Below are 17,040 nucleotides of genomic sequence, written 5' to 3' on the forward strand. Positions count from 1 at the left end.
GTATGCCTACTAAACATAGTTACACAGACAGTAGGCCTACTATACATAGTTACACAGACAGTAGGCCTACTAAACATAGTTACACAGACAGTAGGCCTACTAAACATAGTTACACAGACAGTATGCCTACTAAACATAGTTACACAGACAGTAGGCCTACTAAACATAGTTACACAGACAGTAGGCCTACTATACATAGTTACACAGACAGTAGGCATACAAAACATGGTTACACAGACAGTAGGCTTACTAAACATGGTTACACAGACAGTAGGCTTACTAAACATGTCTACACAGACAGTAGGCTTACTAAACATGGTTACACAGACAGTAGGCTTACTAAACATGGTTACACAGATAGTAGGCTTACTAAACATGTCTACACAGACAGTAGGCTTACTAAACATGGTTACACAGACAGTAGGCTTACTAAACATGGTTACACAGACATTAGGCTTACTAAACATGTCTACACAGACAGTAGACTTACTAAACATAGTTACACAGACAGTAGGCTTACTAAACATGTCTACACAGACAGTAGGCTTACTAAACATGGTTACACAGACAGTAGGCTTACTAAACATAGTTACACAGACAGTATGCCTACTAAACATAGTTACACAGACAGTAGGCCTACTAAACATAGTTACACAGACAGTAGGCCTACTAAACATAGTTACACAGACAGTATGCCTACTAAACATAGTTACACAGACAGTAGGCCTACTAAACATAGTTACACAGACAGTATGCCTACTAAACATAGTTACACAGACAGTATGCCTACTAAACATAGTTACACAGACAGTAGGCCTACTAAACATAGTTACACAGACAGTAGGCCTACTATACATAGTTACACAGACAGTAGGCTTACTAATCATGGTTACACAGACAGTAGGCTTACTAAACATGGTTACACAGATAGTAGGCTTACTAATCATGTCTACACAGATAGTAGGCCTACTAAACATAGTTACACAGACAGTAGGCCTACTAAACATAGTTACACAGACAGTAGGCCTACTAAACATAGTTACACAGACAGTAGGCCTACTAAACATAGTTACAAACAAAAAAAGTTTGACTTTCTACCTGTAGAGAATTAATGCGTTTGTTTTGGCTGGTTCATAAAGATTTCTAAACACTTTTGTTAAAGACAAATGGATAATTAAAAAAATTGGACCTATTTAAATCCTTTTTTTTTCAACTTTTTACGAAACAATAAAAATCTCAAGGAGTCCTTAAGGGGGCTCATTTCCGACTAATGCAATAAATACCACCACATCTGTCAAGTAATTTGTTTGTTTTTTTTTTGTTTGTTTTTTTTATTGTATTTTTTTAAATTGATTTTTCTTTTTGTCATGTAAAAGAAATATTTGTGCAAAATTTCTGCTTAATCCGAGTTTGGGTGTGGGAGAAATAACGTGTACAGACTTTTTACCATACAGACAGACGGACAGACGAGACAGAGTGAGTTGATAAAAACTTTGTTAAAAAAAAAAGAGACTTTATTTCAATCATGTTTGATTCACCATTGTCTTTAATTCGGTAAAAAAAAAAAAAAATAATATAGAATTGAGATGTACTTCACAGTGAATGTACAGAGTTAGCTAGGGGAAATCACTCCTTATTTCTACTTAGATATCTCTTGGAGTTTCCCCCGCTTGAGCCCTTGACAGACCATGAAATGAGAAAACCTCGTCTCCAGAGGCGCTCATTCCAAGTGGATTTTTTTTCCACTAAGCACATCAGTAACATTTTATTTTTATTAAATGACCTAACACTGAATCGAACACCCCTAGATGATTATTAATTGACCAAGAACAGTCCAACAGTGCCTGATGATTAGGGTATTACAAGAGCTTAAATTTTGACGCAACAAGAACTGCTAACTATTGCAAACATTGAATTAAGATAAATATATTTTATGATAACTTTAAACGAAAGAAATAACTCGGTGTAAATATATTGATGCTTTGCACGATACATTTAATAACCTTTTGGACATTTTTTTTGACGGAAAGCTAATTAAAATAGAAATAAAAATGTGGTCCCAGATAAGCAGACCCACGAGTCAGTCTTGGTTTCAGTTTTATTTCAATTGTAGAACAAGCAAATTGCTAAAAATCCTTTCGAAAAACAAAACTTATCTAGGCTAGATCTTGAGAATTCTAAATCAGAAGTCTAGGACTAGGTCTAGTGTCAGATCTAAATGTCCATATGATGAAAATACCAATAAATAATGGCACAAGTATGCATTGCTCGCTGGCCGAAACAGAGCCATAGTACGTTAGAGGCAGTTGACTGTCACGGGTTCTATACCCGGTTGGAAGATAATATTATTTTGGTGTTGTTTTTTAATTATTGTATTATATTTTAAGTTAAATAATAATTGTTTTTTTTTTAAATGTAGTTTCAAATGTTTTTTCTTGTTTATGTTTTAATTAAAACAAAATGAAATAAGTTTTGACAACAAACTTTTGGAATGCGGCACAATAAAAGTTGCATCGACCACATGCACATTGACCCATGTGAACTGCAACATAAAGTATTCTTTTGTTTTCCTTGAACTTTTGGCTTTTCACCTTCACACCTCTCTTTATTGTCTCGTTCACCAAATAAAAACAACGAGCTCAGAACATTAACAGAAGAGACGTTAAAGTCACGAGAACTTTTAGATAGAAATGTAATTAATTGTTTCGTCTAAACCAATTGTCTTTTTTTTTTAGAATTGAAATAATGTTAAAATACTTTTTAAAAAAGAAAACGCTTATAATGAGTAATGAGATAAGGCAGTCCTATTTCTGTAATATCTCTTATAATTGTTGAGTCCATTTCCCTTTTTTTCTATACATCAATAATAAAACACGACTAATTGTTTAATAATTTGTCTTATTTGTTATTGATTCGTGTGTCGTCTTCGACAAGAAATAATTGTTCAACTTGATCTGAGAACGAGAAGTGGGAGAAAAAAACGTGTAAAAGAATCCACCCAGACAGACGAACAGACAGACGGACAGAGTGATTTTTTTATTAGTTTTGTAAAAGTACACATGATTTATTGACTAAATAGACATCATATTTAGCACCTATCTCAAACCCCCCAACTACACACACACCACCACCAACAACAACAAACAATTAAAAACAGACATTAATCCATTTTTTCTTTGTTTTAATGTTGTGTAGTAAATGTTTTAAACATTAAACTATTCCTAACAGTACATTAGAAACTTGAATTTTTGAAAATTAAAGAGGATATCAAGTTATGATTTTAAACTTTAAAATAAGAAAATAAGTGAGCTAAAATAATTTTGCTGTGATTCAGTGGGCTAACAAAGGGAGAATATAACATCATAAAAACATTTCAGATTGTCTAGAGCAGCGGTTCTCAACCTTTTATGCATGGCGACCCCTATTTACAAACCCCCACTCTGCCGCGACCCTCCCCCCCCCCACATACACATACAGCAATAGAAGAGTAGACAAAAACAATCCATATTTTCTTAGGCGACACCCTGCCAAATCTTCAATCGACCCCAAGGGGGTCGCGACCCACAGGTTGAGAACCCCTGGTCTAGAGTAATCGATTCCCCCCCCCCCCCCCCGCCTTCTTTTTTTAAATAATGAAATTTCGTTAATTTTATTCCAGCCCTTTAGGCTCTCAAAACATCAAACATAAGAACAAATATTTTCGTGCCTGCTGGTATGTAAGGTCACGTGACGTGTGCTATTGCGCAGACGAGTGGCCAGCCATTCTATCGCCTCGAGGCATTCCTGTTGTTAACAGATATCCAGCTTCAGTGGTCAGTTCTCATTAGCGTTTAGGTGACTTTTAAATGTATTTACCTATGAGTTTGTTAGCAAGATTGTCACTTGTGTACATGATTTAATTTATTATTGTTTATATGGTCAACAGACTTTAAAATTATGGACTACTTATGGATCTAAAATCTAAAGCAACAAAAAAACAATCCTAAAATGCACTCAGGACTCGATTGTCCCGGGTTCAAACAAGACCATTCATTATAGAAGGCCTCAACATAGACCTGTATCGTCACAACCTGTAGGCAGTTTAGACCAATAGCTCGTTGCCACGTTGCTACAGACCTAAAGACGCCTTGGTGGTCGGACCTCAATTCATTTATAAAGAAATGTAAATAAGTTAAGTATCGATTTGAAAGTATTGATCAAAGTTAACCTTAAAAACAAACATCTTAGTAATTCCTCTATTCAGATCGCACATTCATCGGCAAAACTTTAAACACAGGTTCTCTAAAAGAGCTCTAACGATTACTCAAGCACTATGATAGTTGATGAATATCGCTGGGAAAAGAATTATTAGCTCGTTGGTCGTACTGGGAAAATTCTAGTCTGACCTTTATAATCTTTCAAAGTATAAAAAAGTATTCAAATTTGGCATGAGGACTAGAAAAATCATATCGTGTACTGACTGCGTCTTCGGGAATTTCCGCATGTAGGCCCTATTCATTAAAGAGTTGAATAAATTAATGTTCAAGTCTGGTAGATTTATACATTCGTTTGACCAGCGATTTTTCTCTCGAGAAAGGAGGAAATGGGGCGAGGTAAAAAAAAAAATGTTCCTTTTTCCTAATTGTAACATTGATTAGCTTTTAAGAGCGAACAAATCACTCTGTAAGATGTATGAAGGAGTAATAGCCCTTTTTTAAAGCACAATGTTTGATGCTTTGAGGTCCACTAAAAAAGCCGGGTAAAGGTGTACCTATTTCTGTCCGAGCTGTCGTCATGTGTCAATGAGAACGTCGTGTGGCCAACACAGATACTGTTGGGCGTCTTAGTAAAGTAAAGTACCCCTTTAAGACCTTGCTATCCATGGGGCTGATGATGTAAAGGTTATCCGTTTCTGTGGCCCACGGTTAACGAGGGTTTCAAGTGGACAGCACAACGACCAACCATCTTTACTTTTCCAAAACTAATATCAGCTACTCATTAGAGCTGGGTGGACTCAGTGGCTTCCTGAAATTCCGAAAATCAAAATCCCAGTCTCCATCAGGATTCGAACCCGGAACCCTCGGTTCGGCCGCCGATCGCTTTACGACTATTAAAAAAAATTAGTTGCAAATGTTAGATTTTTTAAAGATCTATTTAAAAAAACAACAGAACAACATGAAACTGTCTTTATGACTGACATTAATTTTCTTTACAAAAAAAAACCAACATATTATTATGTCTTACTTTTCAAACGAAATTCTGGAAATATTAAAAACCGTAAATCAAACAAATCACCAATAAAAATGTCATCTTAACAATCAGGAAGAATTACCAATGTTAAAGTAAGTAAAATCAAACAAATCAAATCAAACTAACCCAAATAAGTAATCGAAATATGTAATCGAAACCCTTGAAGGTCCAAAATATCCGAAATATGCCCGAGCTGCTTCCCCAAAGCTAAACCAACAAAAGTATCTTTGTGACACAAAAATGAAAAAATATGCAAAATACAGATAGATATAGAAAGAACTCCACACTAACAACTATATCTCTTAACAATGTAGAAGTTGTTTTCCTTATTCGATAAAAGACAAAATAATTTATGCAACAATAATTAATTTACTAATTCGTTAAATTTTAATTGATTCGTGTCTTGCTAGGTACTATAAATATTTTTTGAAAAAATTTCAACTTTATCCGACAAAGGGTGTGGGAGAAATAACATGTTCATTTATCTGAGGGGAAGAAACCCTACATATTTAGCCGTGTATGTGAATACTGAAAAATAAATTGTCCTTGTTGGGATCGAAATCATAAATTACCAGTAATCTATTGACTAATTGTTTGATTTTAATATTGATTCATGTCGTGTCTATGCCAGTAATCTATTGACTAATTGTTTGATTTATTGATTCATGTCTTGTCTATGCCAGTAATCTATTGACTAATTGTTTGATTTATTGATTCATGTCGTCTATGCCAGTAATCTATTAACTAATTGTTTTGATTTATTGATTCATGTCTTGTCTATGCCAGTAATCTATTGACTAATTGTTTTGATTTATTGATTCATGTCTTGTCTATGCCAGTAATCTATTGACTAATTGTTTTGATTTATTGATTCATGTCTTGTCTATGCCAGTAATCTATTGACTAATTGTTTGATTTATTGATTCATGTCTTGTCTATGCCAGTAATCTATTGACTAATTGTTTGATTTATTGATTCATGTCTTGTCTATGCCAGTAATCTATTGACTAATTGTTTTGATTTATTGATTCATGTCTTGTCTATGCCAGTAATCTATTGACTAATTGTTTGATTTATTGATTCATGTCTTGTCTATGCCAGTAATCTATTGACTAATTGTTTTGATTTATTGATTCATGTCTTGTCTATGCCAGTAATCTATTAACTAATTGTTTTGATTTATTGATTCATGTCTTGTCTATGCCAGTAATCTATTGACTAATTGTTTTGATTTATTGATTCATGTCTTGTCTATGCCAGTAATCTATTGACTAATTGTTTTGATTTATTGATTCATGTCTTGTCTATGCCAGTAATCTATTGACTAATTGTTTGATTTATTGATTCATGTCTTGTCTATGCCAGTAATCTATTGACTAATTGTTTTGATTTATTGATTCATGTCTTGTCTATGCCAATGAATAATTATATACAATTTCAACGCCATCCGAGAACGAGTGTGGGAAAAATAACGTGTACAAAATTTTTACCAGACAGACAGATAAACTGACAGAGTAATTTGCTATAAGCTTTGTAAAAAAGGTTGAAATTTTCATTGGCTTAGGTGCAATAATACCCTTCAATTTTTTTTACGAATTCCTTTAATGTTAACCACCCATAACAAACAAAAATGATGTGTCGGCAGATTTGTCTTTTTTTATATGTGTGTCTCTGTGCGTATGCGTGTGTGTGTGTGTATTGAAGTCAGAAAAAAAAGCGTTTAGTGTTGTCCGGTAAAGATCCAATTATTTCCATAATTTAAACGTATCCCCACTGTTTCATGACTGTGGCCGTATTGATTCTATCGATTGATATTTCCGCTAGTTGCCCAATTATTAGTGTTGATACCTTGCCTGATTTCCAATTAGAGTTAATGTGCAATTAATGATATGATTAACAGTTATGTAATCAAGATATTTTTTTTCGTCTATGGGGAATTTTCATACTAAAGTTAATTACAGTAATCTGTTCTTCGTTTTAATATTAAAGATTTGGTGTACAAAGTTCACCAATAACAAACACATTGAGAGAGAAAAGGAAAAAAACAACATGTATGGGCGATAGAAGGAAACCGAGAGGAAAACAACGTAAATAAATTGAAAGAGAACACAAAGATTGGGAGAGAATTTGAAAAAAAAATAGACAAAATAAAACAATGTCAAGGACGCCATACTGTAATATCGCTACTGCCTAGTAGATGATAGCACTTACATATCTAATATAATATAGACGTTACTTCAAATAAGTTTCCTGGCTGACGCAAGAATTTATACAAATTCATTCCTAGCATATGGAACGAGGAACGTGCCTTTATCTTTGTGTCATTCTCTTGTATTTCAAGATTATGGTTAAGTGTTTTATGTATAATTGTTACTTTACTTTTGAGTCTTCTCTCCTGAAGGCTTTCTAAATTTAGTGATTTTTACTAAAGATGTTACTCTAGTCTAATGTGAATATTCGTTTGTTATGAACCTCACTGCTCTAATTGTGTTTGTTCCTGTTTCTTAATGTTTTCTTGAGTTGAGGGGTCCCAAACAGAGGAAGTATATTCTATTATTGGCCTAACCAGGGTTAAATAACATTTTGGTTTTATGTTCTTATTTGATTTATAGAAATTTCTTTTAATAAATCCTAATGCTTTGATTTTTTAAATAGTTTCATCAATATGGGGATTCCATGACAGTGTTTCATTTATTATTACACCTAAGTATTTTGCGCTTTTAGTACTTTAGTACTTAGTATTACACGCGAAGGAGCTCACCAATTTGATTTGATTGTACAGTCATCAAATGTACACAAACACTATTAAATGTTGTTTTTTAAATACATAGCTCATATGTGCTTCCATATTTTGTACACCAGATACACCGTAGACTCCATTTATGAAAATCCCTCATGTTAAATATAGTGCTGTATTTGTGTATTAATACCATTCATAGACAGTTCCATTAATGTTGTTCCCTGATATTTGCAAGCCCTTCGTGTATTTCTCCCCTAGCACGACTTTTGACCACGCGGAGTGACATATTAGCCCCAAGCTGGTTCTCCCCCCCCCCCTTTCCAGCCCCATTCCAACCGTTGACCGCTGCCTGGTCGATTTGTCATAACAGGGAAAGAATTAGAAGAGGGGGGGGGGGTCCTTCAGCATCTGGCCTCTGTTCAAGTAAGTCGTCTGGATATGTGTCACACCTCTGACCTCTCCCGACTGTGGTCATTGGAGTAAGCAACACGTTTATTGCGTCTGCGCCGTCGCCTTTCTGTATGAGTTGGAGCTTTTGGAAATTTGATTAAAAGTGGAATGGAGTTTGTAGGGATGAAGAAGATATGGCCAAGGGAAGTAAGAATTAGTCACCGTTCAGTAATAGCCTACCATTTCCTAATTCTTATTTAACGAAGTCTGATAAAATATAAATATTTAGAGGGTCTAGGCTAGATTTATCCGTATTTTAATCCAAAAACTGTTAAAGTGTCTTTGGTTGTTTATCTCTCTCTCTCTCTCTCTCTCTCTCTCTCTCTGTTTAATGTTCCTACCACAACCGGAGGGCCCTAGAAATAGACAAAAAGTACCTAACTGAATCACTGTTAAAGATAGAAATTTTTTAAACAAATCGGGTAAACCCGTTTCCCCAGTGTTTTATACTGGAGGTAATAATAGCCAAAGTATTTATTTACAGTTAAAAAAGGGGTGGACTTCAGCTATCAAGTTTCAGAGTGTCCTATCTCAAGTGACACCAGTACTTTTTTACCTAAATAGCAGTACAGACCACCGACACACTTCCCAGTGCCGCCCCAGGTCCACAACACAGATTGCACAAAGGACGTTCTCTTGAGTCAAGACAGCTCAGTCTCTAAAATAACTTGCAGATCACTTCAGCCGGATCTACAACAGTCCTTCTTCCTAGTATAAAGATGTCTGATGCTCTGATGCGCACCATCAGTGTGGCGCGGGAGCGGAGTTACAACACTATAATATATAGCTTGAATAAGCGTAGATTTTAGCCCCACACCTTATCCGAACGCCATCTCTAATAGGAATGTCATAATTTACATCTGCTTGCATCTATCTCAGACAGAAGTTCCAAAAAGGAAGAAGGAAGCAAGCTTCCATAGGCCTAGAGTTACAAGCGTCTTAGGCTCCGCTCATAGGACAAGCTTCCATAGGCCTAAAGTTACAAGCGTCTTAGGCTCCGCTCATAGGACAAGCTTCCATAGGCCTAGAGTTACAAGCGTCTTAGGCTCAGCTCTTAGGACAAGCATCCATAGGCCTAGAGTTACACGAGTCTCCGCTCTCAGGACAATTACAAAGGGAAAAAAAAAAGATTTCTAGTACGGTGTATGGGTGCTAATGAGTTCATTAAGATCCCTTGGTACTGACTGAGCTTAGGAACGTGATAACAATCAATACCAGGAATGAAATGGGCGGGGGGAGGAGGTGATGAATGCAGAATAACGTCGTGTCAATATGTCATCTTGTCATAAGCTGGACATCACGGGATGGTCACGTGATCTTCCTGGAAATAGCCCTGCGGAAATTCGACCACCTTACATTCAAGGGGTGGGGGCGGTGTGAGAGTTGATGGGATGCAGTTTAAAGTTTTGTTGGTCGAATCGATCGGAGCTTGTATCTATCATTATTTTTTCAAAACACTTTGACATTTACTAGATCTACCTTTCATTGTACTGAACAATACCAACTCGCTGGGACGCATGCCAACTGTGCGACACTACAAGAGGAGGCAAATGAAAGGCAAATTTAGCATAGTCGCTTCTTCGTTCTTGTTACGAAATATTCGTAGACACATTGTCTTGATTGTAAACTATTAGAACAAAGAAAGATATTAAAATACTTTTTAAAAAAGAACAATAACTTTCCTGTACCTCTTACAGAAAGATTATTTTGCTCTTAAAAAGTAATGAATGTTAAATTTAAAGCAGGATCAAATCTTCTTTACCACTACTCATCCCCGCCCTGGAGAAAAAATCGTGGTTAAGCAAATCTATAAATCTACTACACTTTATTATCATTATTATTATCATCGCAGAAATGAATTAAATTTCATTTTGGGCACTGCCAGGGTCCAGCTTAGTGTTTAAAGGAAACAAAATGTATTGTAGTCCCCTTAACAATGTCCACTGATAAATTTCCTGATACTATGGCTGGTCTGCAACAATACTGCATTCTGACAGGTAATGAAGACACTCTTGAATTAATATTCAATCACTGGCACTGCCAGGGTTGAGCTTCGTTAAAAGGAAATAAAATTCATTGTAGTCCCCTATACAGTGTCAACTGAGAAATTTTCTGATGATATTATTTTTATTATTATGTTAGAAACAAACGAGTATTCATTCTCTGGCGCTGCCAGGGTCGAGTCTCGCTAAAAAGAAACAAAATTCATTGTATTCCCTTTATCAGTATCCTCTGAGGAATTTTCTGGTGATATGGCAGGTCTGCAGCAGTACAACCCTCTATTAGGCAAAGAGCATCTTCTTAGGAATGTTAAGGGCTTTGATAAAACAATGGGGTATATTGTTATTTTGGATAACTCCCATAAAAACTTAATCTCCAAACCTAGGTTCCCAAATTTTCTATGTTTTTCTATTTCAGTTTTTTTCTTTAATTATGAGATGTCGATGTCAATAATGGTAGCGGTTTTAAAATTAAAATCTACCGTTTTGTCAGCCTATTTCAGTATATTAAGTGATCAGCAGACGCGAGAACCTTTTGTCGCGAGTATTTGTAATATGTAAGAGTATCCTTACCGATCAAATCATGTTTTAAAGCCAAGTGTTGGTGTATTAGCTTTGCAACTTGATTATGGCGACCCAAGTAGGCATATTCTAATTTTATTACTATTATTTTTATTACTATGTATACAAGCTTTACAATGAACTCTATGCAAATATGCTTCATTATAAAATTAGACAACAAAAAAAGTGTACAGCGAGCGCTTTGATTCAGAAAACCACGAAGATGTAATTTGACTTTGATAGACTGGAGAGCGTCAATAGTTTGACAGGCTGGGTTGCTGGTCAGTGAACCTATATATAGTCGAGCGGTCAATACCTTTAAGTCCTAATGCCAGAAAAACAAGTCGATCGATTGGCCACTCGGATTTCTGCTACAATATGTTATACGGTTTCTATAACTAAAAATAGTTTATAGAAAGTGAGATTATGTTCATCCTCTAGCATGTAGGACATGTTCAAACTCAGAACTAAGGCAGTTGGTCGTGGTGCTGGCCATGGAACACAGGGACAGACGACGATGACATCACCTGCATGGTCTGAAGGGGGGACTTAACTTCTACATTACTCAAACTTAGTGAAATGATCGCAGAATTTTTACAAGGAAACTTTGTCTAAGTTTCCGTCAGTAAAAAGTGAATGCCTGCTCAGTCATTAAAGTATATGACTGCTGAAAAGTGCTCAGTCATTTAAAGTCACCATGTCTTCTCTGAAATCACTATTACACTTGACTTAACATGAAAACATTAAAAGCCCCATAGGCGTAGGCAAGTTTTTTTTCGGAAGGGGGCGGGGATTTTTTCCTACCCCTTTAGGCCAAATATATATATATATATATATATATGTGTGTGTGTGTGTACATAATTAATCTTTATTACCTTCTGACCCTTCATTCTTTCGGAAGACGTTTATTGTACCCTAGAAAGGATCTTCCTGGAGTTAGTGGAAAAAATGTAGACTCCCCGTACTTGCGTGTGATCTATCTATCTATCTATCTATCTATCTATCTATCTATCTATCTATCTATCTATCTATCTATCTATCTATCTATCTATCTATATGTTCACCAGTCTTTCCATTTGTCTATAAAATCGATTAAAATAATAAAACATGTTATATTACGTAACGTCATTTCTGAACAAGAATTCCTAATGTTTCCATTATCTGGCCCAGAGATAATGGGCTCGTGCCATCTCATACGTCTGCAGCTATATATTCATGGCAACCTTTTAGCCCAGTCATCATTGTGAACCTTGCTGGCGATCGCTGTGACCGCCACCGGACTTTCTATGACACAGACAATGGCATAGATAAAATAATAAACATGTAATGCGTCAGTGTATCCCTTACATATTCTTGATAATAATAAATTAATACAAAGCTACATATGACCAGGGCCGCTCTTAGATAATTGCAGTGAATTTGGTGATCTCCAAAGAAAATAGAAAAATAAAACTTGACAGCGAAAAAAAAAAATGACACAATTTATTGAAAACCTAGTGAACTACAAGACTCGGTTCCAGTTTCCATAGTTCTTCTCTAAAAAATGTTAAGAATCCTGTGAAAGGCCCCGTCAATTGGAGGTCATTGGCGGCTGCCTAGATTTCCTATGCCTAAGGCCGGCTTTTATATGATTTGTAAAAAAAAAATGAAGATAATTTTTACCACCTCGCCCAAATTTCATGCGGGACGGCAGTGGATGGCATGGTGTAGGGATCAAACTCTGGACCATCGAGGGGACAGTCTGGAGCGCATAACGCACTGGCCGTGCGGCCATTATAAAAGTAAAAATATTCCAGAAAATCTCTGACATAGTACTGTTTGCGGGCTTTTTCAGGTTTGGCTCTCACTCTCCATTGATATGGGACAGAAAACATGTTTCACTACATACAAAAACAAAACATTAAGACCTGCGTGTTCTAAACATTTTTAGATTAGTTTGTTATTTTAGTTCTTGCGTGTATGTTAGTTATGTTATCAAAGCGTCTTGAGCCTACATTATGTTAATTAACAGCGCTCTATAAATGAAATTATTCTTATTACTATGACTACTATCCTACGTACAAGGTAGCCAGGTAAATGTCCAAACATGAGATGGTCATGCCAAGTTTTGTTTTTATTTCTTCTTCATTTATAGACATTTTTAAAACTGAAAAATAAAGTAAATATTAGGTTTCGCTTTTAAAAAGTGTTTTTTCTCTATTATTTGGAGGTGATGCGTTGAGGCTGTTGTTGTTTGATTTTTTTTCTCTAGTGTTTGAATTGTTAATTTTGTCTCTAGCTGTTCATTAGCATCAACAATGTGAATTTCGTTCTTAGGACCTCTACCGAGATTTAAAATTGTAAAGTGAATGTATAAATGTGAAAATTGCGTGTCGTTACAGTTTATGTCGTTTTAGATGGTGTGATAGATTAGATTGAAATGTGTCTTGGAAATCAATGCCACTAAAGTAGCTACTTAGTTAACAGAAATATAATAGAGGTAGCGGAAAAAGAATAGTAACGAAATAACTTAGAATTTCCTGTGTAATATTGTTGTTTATATGTTTCTTGTGAGTTGTGAACTGATCTGCTTTTGTGTGTCAAAATGTCTTGGTATCCAGGTCAGCTTCTGTGTGTGTGTAATGTGTTATTGTGAACTGTTTTTTCATTTGTTCAATAAAGCCTAGAATCAGGACATGCCTTTCTGTAGTATTTTATTAGGTTACAACAAATACTAAACATACTCAAGTAGTACTGGAATCAGCTATACTCCTGTACCATGCTACTGATGATTTATTTGTTCTCTTATGTACACTAAGTGATTTTTAACAAAGAACGTTGAAACTGCTTTAGTGTTAACATACTCAGATTCTTTAACAAGACGCTGAGCTTATATATTAGCCACGAATTTCCAGATAGTACTACGTATAGTAATCTAAAGATCCACATTTACCGAAATTTACTTACAGATTCCGGGAGTTCCCCGCTACGAAATCAAACACAAAATTTACGAAGTTATGGAAAGAGAAAGAAGGGGAGGTAAAAAAGAAGTGATGCATGCGTACGAGCAAAAGATCTACAGTCTATCTGTCGCAATCTATTCTCTGCTACTTACAGTTGACTGCAGCGCCTGTCCAGACAGTGACAGCTAGGATAAGTGTCAGGCAGGAGTAATGGAATCCAATCAGGGGACGGGCACAACGGTGGCAAGTTCTTGACAGTGTCATGACAGCGTGTGAGGCTCACGTCAATGTCTGTGTTACTGGCAGTTAATCTACATGTCTTGAGAAGAAAACAAAACAAAGATATTACAATTTCGGATTTTTTGGAGGTTTCGAAGGCGTATAAATGACTTACGACTCTATGGATGGTAGGGGTCTTTAAGAAGCATGGTTTAAGATTGTTCCGCATCACTTTTTAGGTATAACGCACTTATGATTATTGAAATCTAAAATATTTTTTAGAATTAAGATTCATTAATTTTCGAAATATTTAGATTAATTGTTAAGCGATTAAAATATATATATATATTTTTTTTTTTACATTTATAGTTTATTTTCTACTAATAACCGAATTCCAACTATCTAATAACAATTAGAAAAGAAAACACCTCTGTGCTCAGAGGTTTAACAAGATAGCAATGGACCATGGTTAAAAATATGATGGTGGCCTCCCTTCTTTTCCCTATATAAGAAACTAGACAGTTGACCACACAAAAATATTGTATGTATCAAACACACATTCCAATTTATGTAGCAAATATATTAGAGATCAAACACTTAATTCTGTAACGAAGGCTGCCTGGTCGTGCGGTATGCACGCTGGACTGTCGTTTGGACTTTTCGATGGTCCAGAGTTCATGCCCTGCCCTCTGCCATCCCCTGTCGTCCTGCGGGAGGTTTGGAAAAAAATTATCTTCAACTTTGAAGGAACAACCGACACATATCCAACATTTGTACAAACAAACGACTTGTTACAAGTGAAAATGTCAGGACATTTCAAGTCATACATGAAACGAAAGAAAACGAGCAAAATGCGGTCACAATGAGGTCACAAATGAGGTCACAATGAGGTCACAAATGAGGTCACAATGAGGTCACAAATGTATCCTTAGCCCTGTTCATATGTATGTGAGTTACCAACACTGCACATTATACATAACAATAACATATGACACATAACATGTTAAATAACATGTTACAACTCTGGAATACTGCCAATGTGCATAACAAAATAAAAAAACTATCCAAAGAACAGAGACATAAAAGTTTGGTAGCTATCCAACCCTATAACATCAATGGTCTGTAAACACAAAATGTCGTAAAATGGCGGTTGTGTCCCCTGGGCAGTTTGTCTCAAAAGCTTTCTTTTTTTTATAAATGAGGCGATTAAAAAGATGATATATAGGGTATGTCTTCAGTTTTCTCATTTTTAGAAAATAGGTAATATATATATATATGATGGGCGTAGCCAGGGCGGGTTTCAGGTTCAAACCCCCCACCCCGAAATGAAATCTTCCCGCAAGGGGGGGGGGGTCGGAATTTAATGACTGATTTTTTACTTTGATCTTGTTTACTTTAGGTGAGATTTTAATACTAAACCATCCCTTGCCCCAGCATAGCCAAGGGGGTTAAGAGTTTAAAACCCATTACCAGGGGGTTTTGCAGTTAAAACCCCTCTTCTATAAAACAAAACAAACATACAAAAAAAAAAAAAAAAAAAGACAATCCCCGAATTCCAATAGCACAGCTAAGGAAGATTTTGATTTTAAAACCCCTCCAAAATATCTTCAATATAAAAGAGGCGTTTTGAGTTTAAATCCCCTTCAAAAAGCCAACTAGATTAAACAACAAATTAGATCTCTTCTTAACCAACGGACCTGGATTAGTAGTTGATTATGATATTATCCCTGGTCTATCAGACCATGAGATCATAAAAATACACAGTCAGATAAAAGCAGTAGCCAATACAAAACCCAAAAGAAAAATCTTACTCTGGAATAAATGTAACCTAACACAACTACACCAAGCTGCATTAAACTTTCAACAAACATTCTTATTAGAAAAAGACATTAACCAACCAGTCGATGACCTCTGGAATTTCATTAAAAAGCATTATAAAAATCATATACCAACTAAATACACATTAAACAAAATAAATAAATGCTGGTTTAATAATAGACTAAAGAAGCTTTGTAAACAGAAGGAAAACCTATATAGAAAATTTAAAGAAACTAAGGCAGAAAGAGTTTACAAAAAGTATATAAAAATTAAACATTTAACCCCAAAAAAAGAAGACAGCTGCAGAGTGAATACATAAACAATGTAATATCTAAAGATAACAACAAAAACCTATGGTCATACATTAAATCTAAGAAAATGGAAATAACAGGCATAGCGCCATTAAAAGATGAACATAACATAATACATAATGATAATGAAACTAAAGTAAACATCCTAAACAAATACTTTGCATCAGCATTCTCAGCCCCAGGAGACAAAGACATATTACTTAATTTGAACCAAGTAGACAACATAGAAGATTTATTAGTACAAGAAAATGGTATTCAAAAACTATTAGCCAACACCAAACCAAATAAAGCGTCTGGACCTGATGGTATTCCAGCTAGATTACTCGAAGAACTAAGCAATGAGCTAGCCCCAGTGTTCAAAATACTCTTTCAGGCTTCACTTAACCAGGGCAGAGTACCAAAGGACTGGAAAGAAGCTAATGTCACCCCCCTATTTAAAAAAGGAGAAATATCTGACCCAGGAAACTACAGACCAGTATCACTTACCAGCATCACATGTAAAATCCTAGAACACATAATATGTAGGAACATCATAAACCACTTATACAAACATAATGTCCTCACCCCATACCAACATGGCTTTAGGAAATATAGAGCATGTGAAACACAACTAATAGGACTAATTGATGATTTTTAGAAAGGTTTAGATAATAGTGAATGGAATAGATGCTATCTTACTAGATTTTTACCAAGGCTTTTGACAAAGTTCACCACCATAATTTGCTTAAAAAATTAAAATATTTCGGCATTAATGGTCCACTGCATCAGTG

The 17,040-nt window shown here is 35.4% G+C and overlaps 1 protein-coding gene across 1 annotated transcript in view; it reads right to left on the reverse strand.

Moving 5' to 3' along the window:
- Positions 1–17,040, reverse strand: part of LOC106067302 (uncharacterized) — a 105,300-nt gene that overhangs the window by 73,966 nt on the left and 14,294 nt on the right. The window contains exon 2 of the mRNA XM_056044405.1: positions 14,075–14,241. Within this exon, the coding sequence (XP_055900380.1) occupies positions 14,075–14,186 (112 nt within the window). The 5' untranslated portion in view covers positions 14,187–14,241. The remainder of the gene's footprint in view (positions 1–14,074; positions 14,242–17,040) is intronic.

Source organism: Biomphalaria glabrata, chromosome 10 (assembly GCF_947242115.1).
Source record: "Biomphalaria glabrata chromosome 10, xgBioGlab47.1, whole genome shotgun sequence".
NCBI classification, from domain to species: Eukaryota; Metazoa; Mollusca; class Gastropoda; family Planorbidae; genus Biomphalaria; species Biomphalaria glabrata.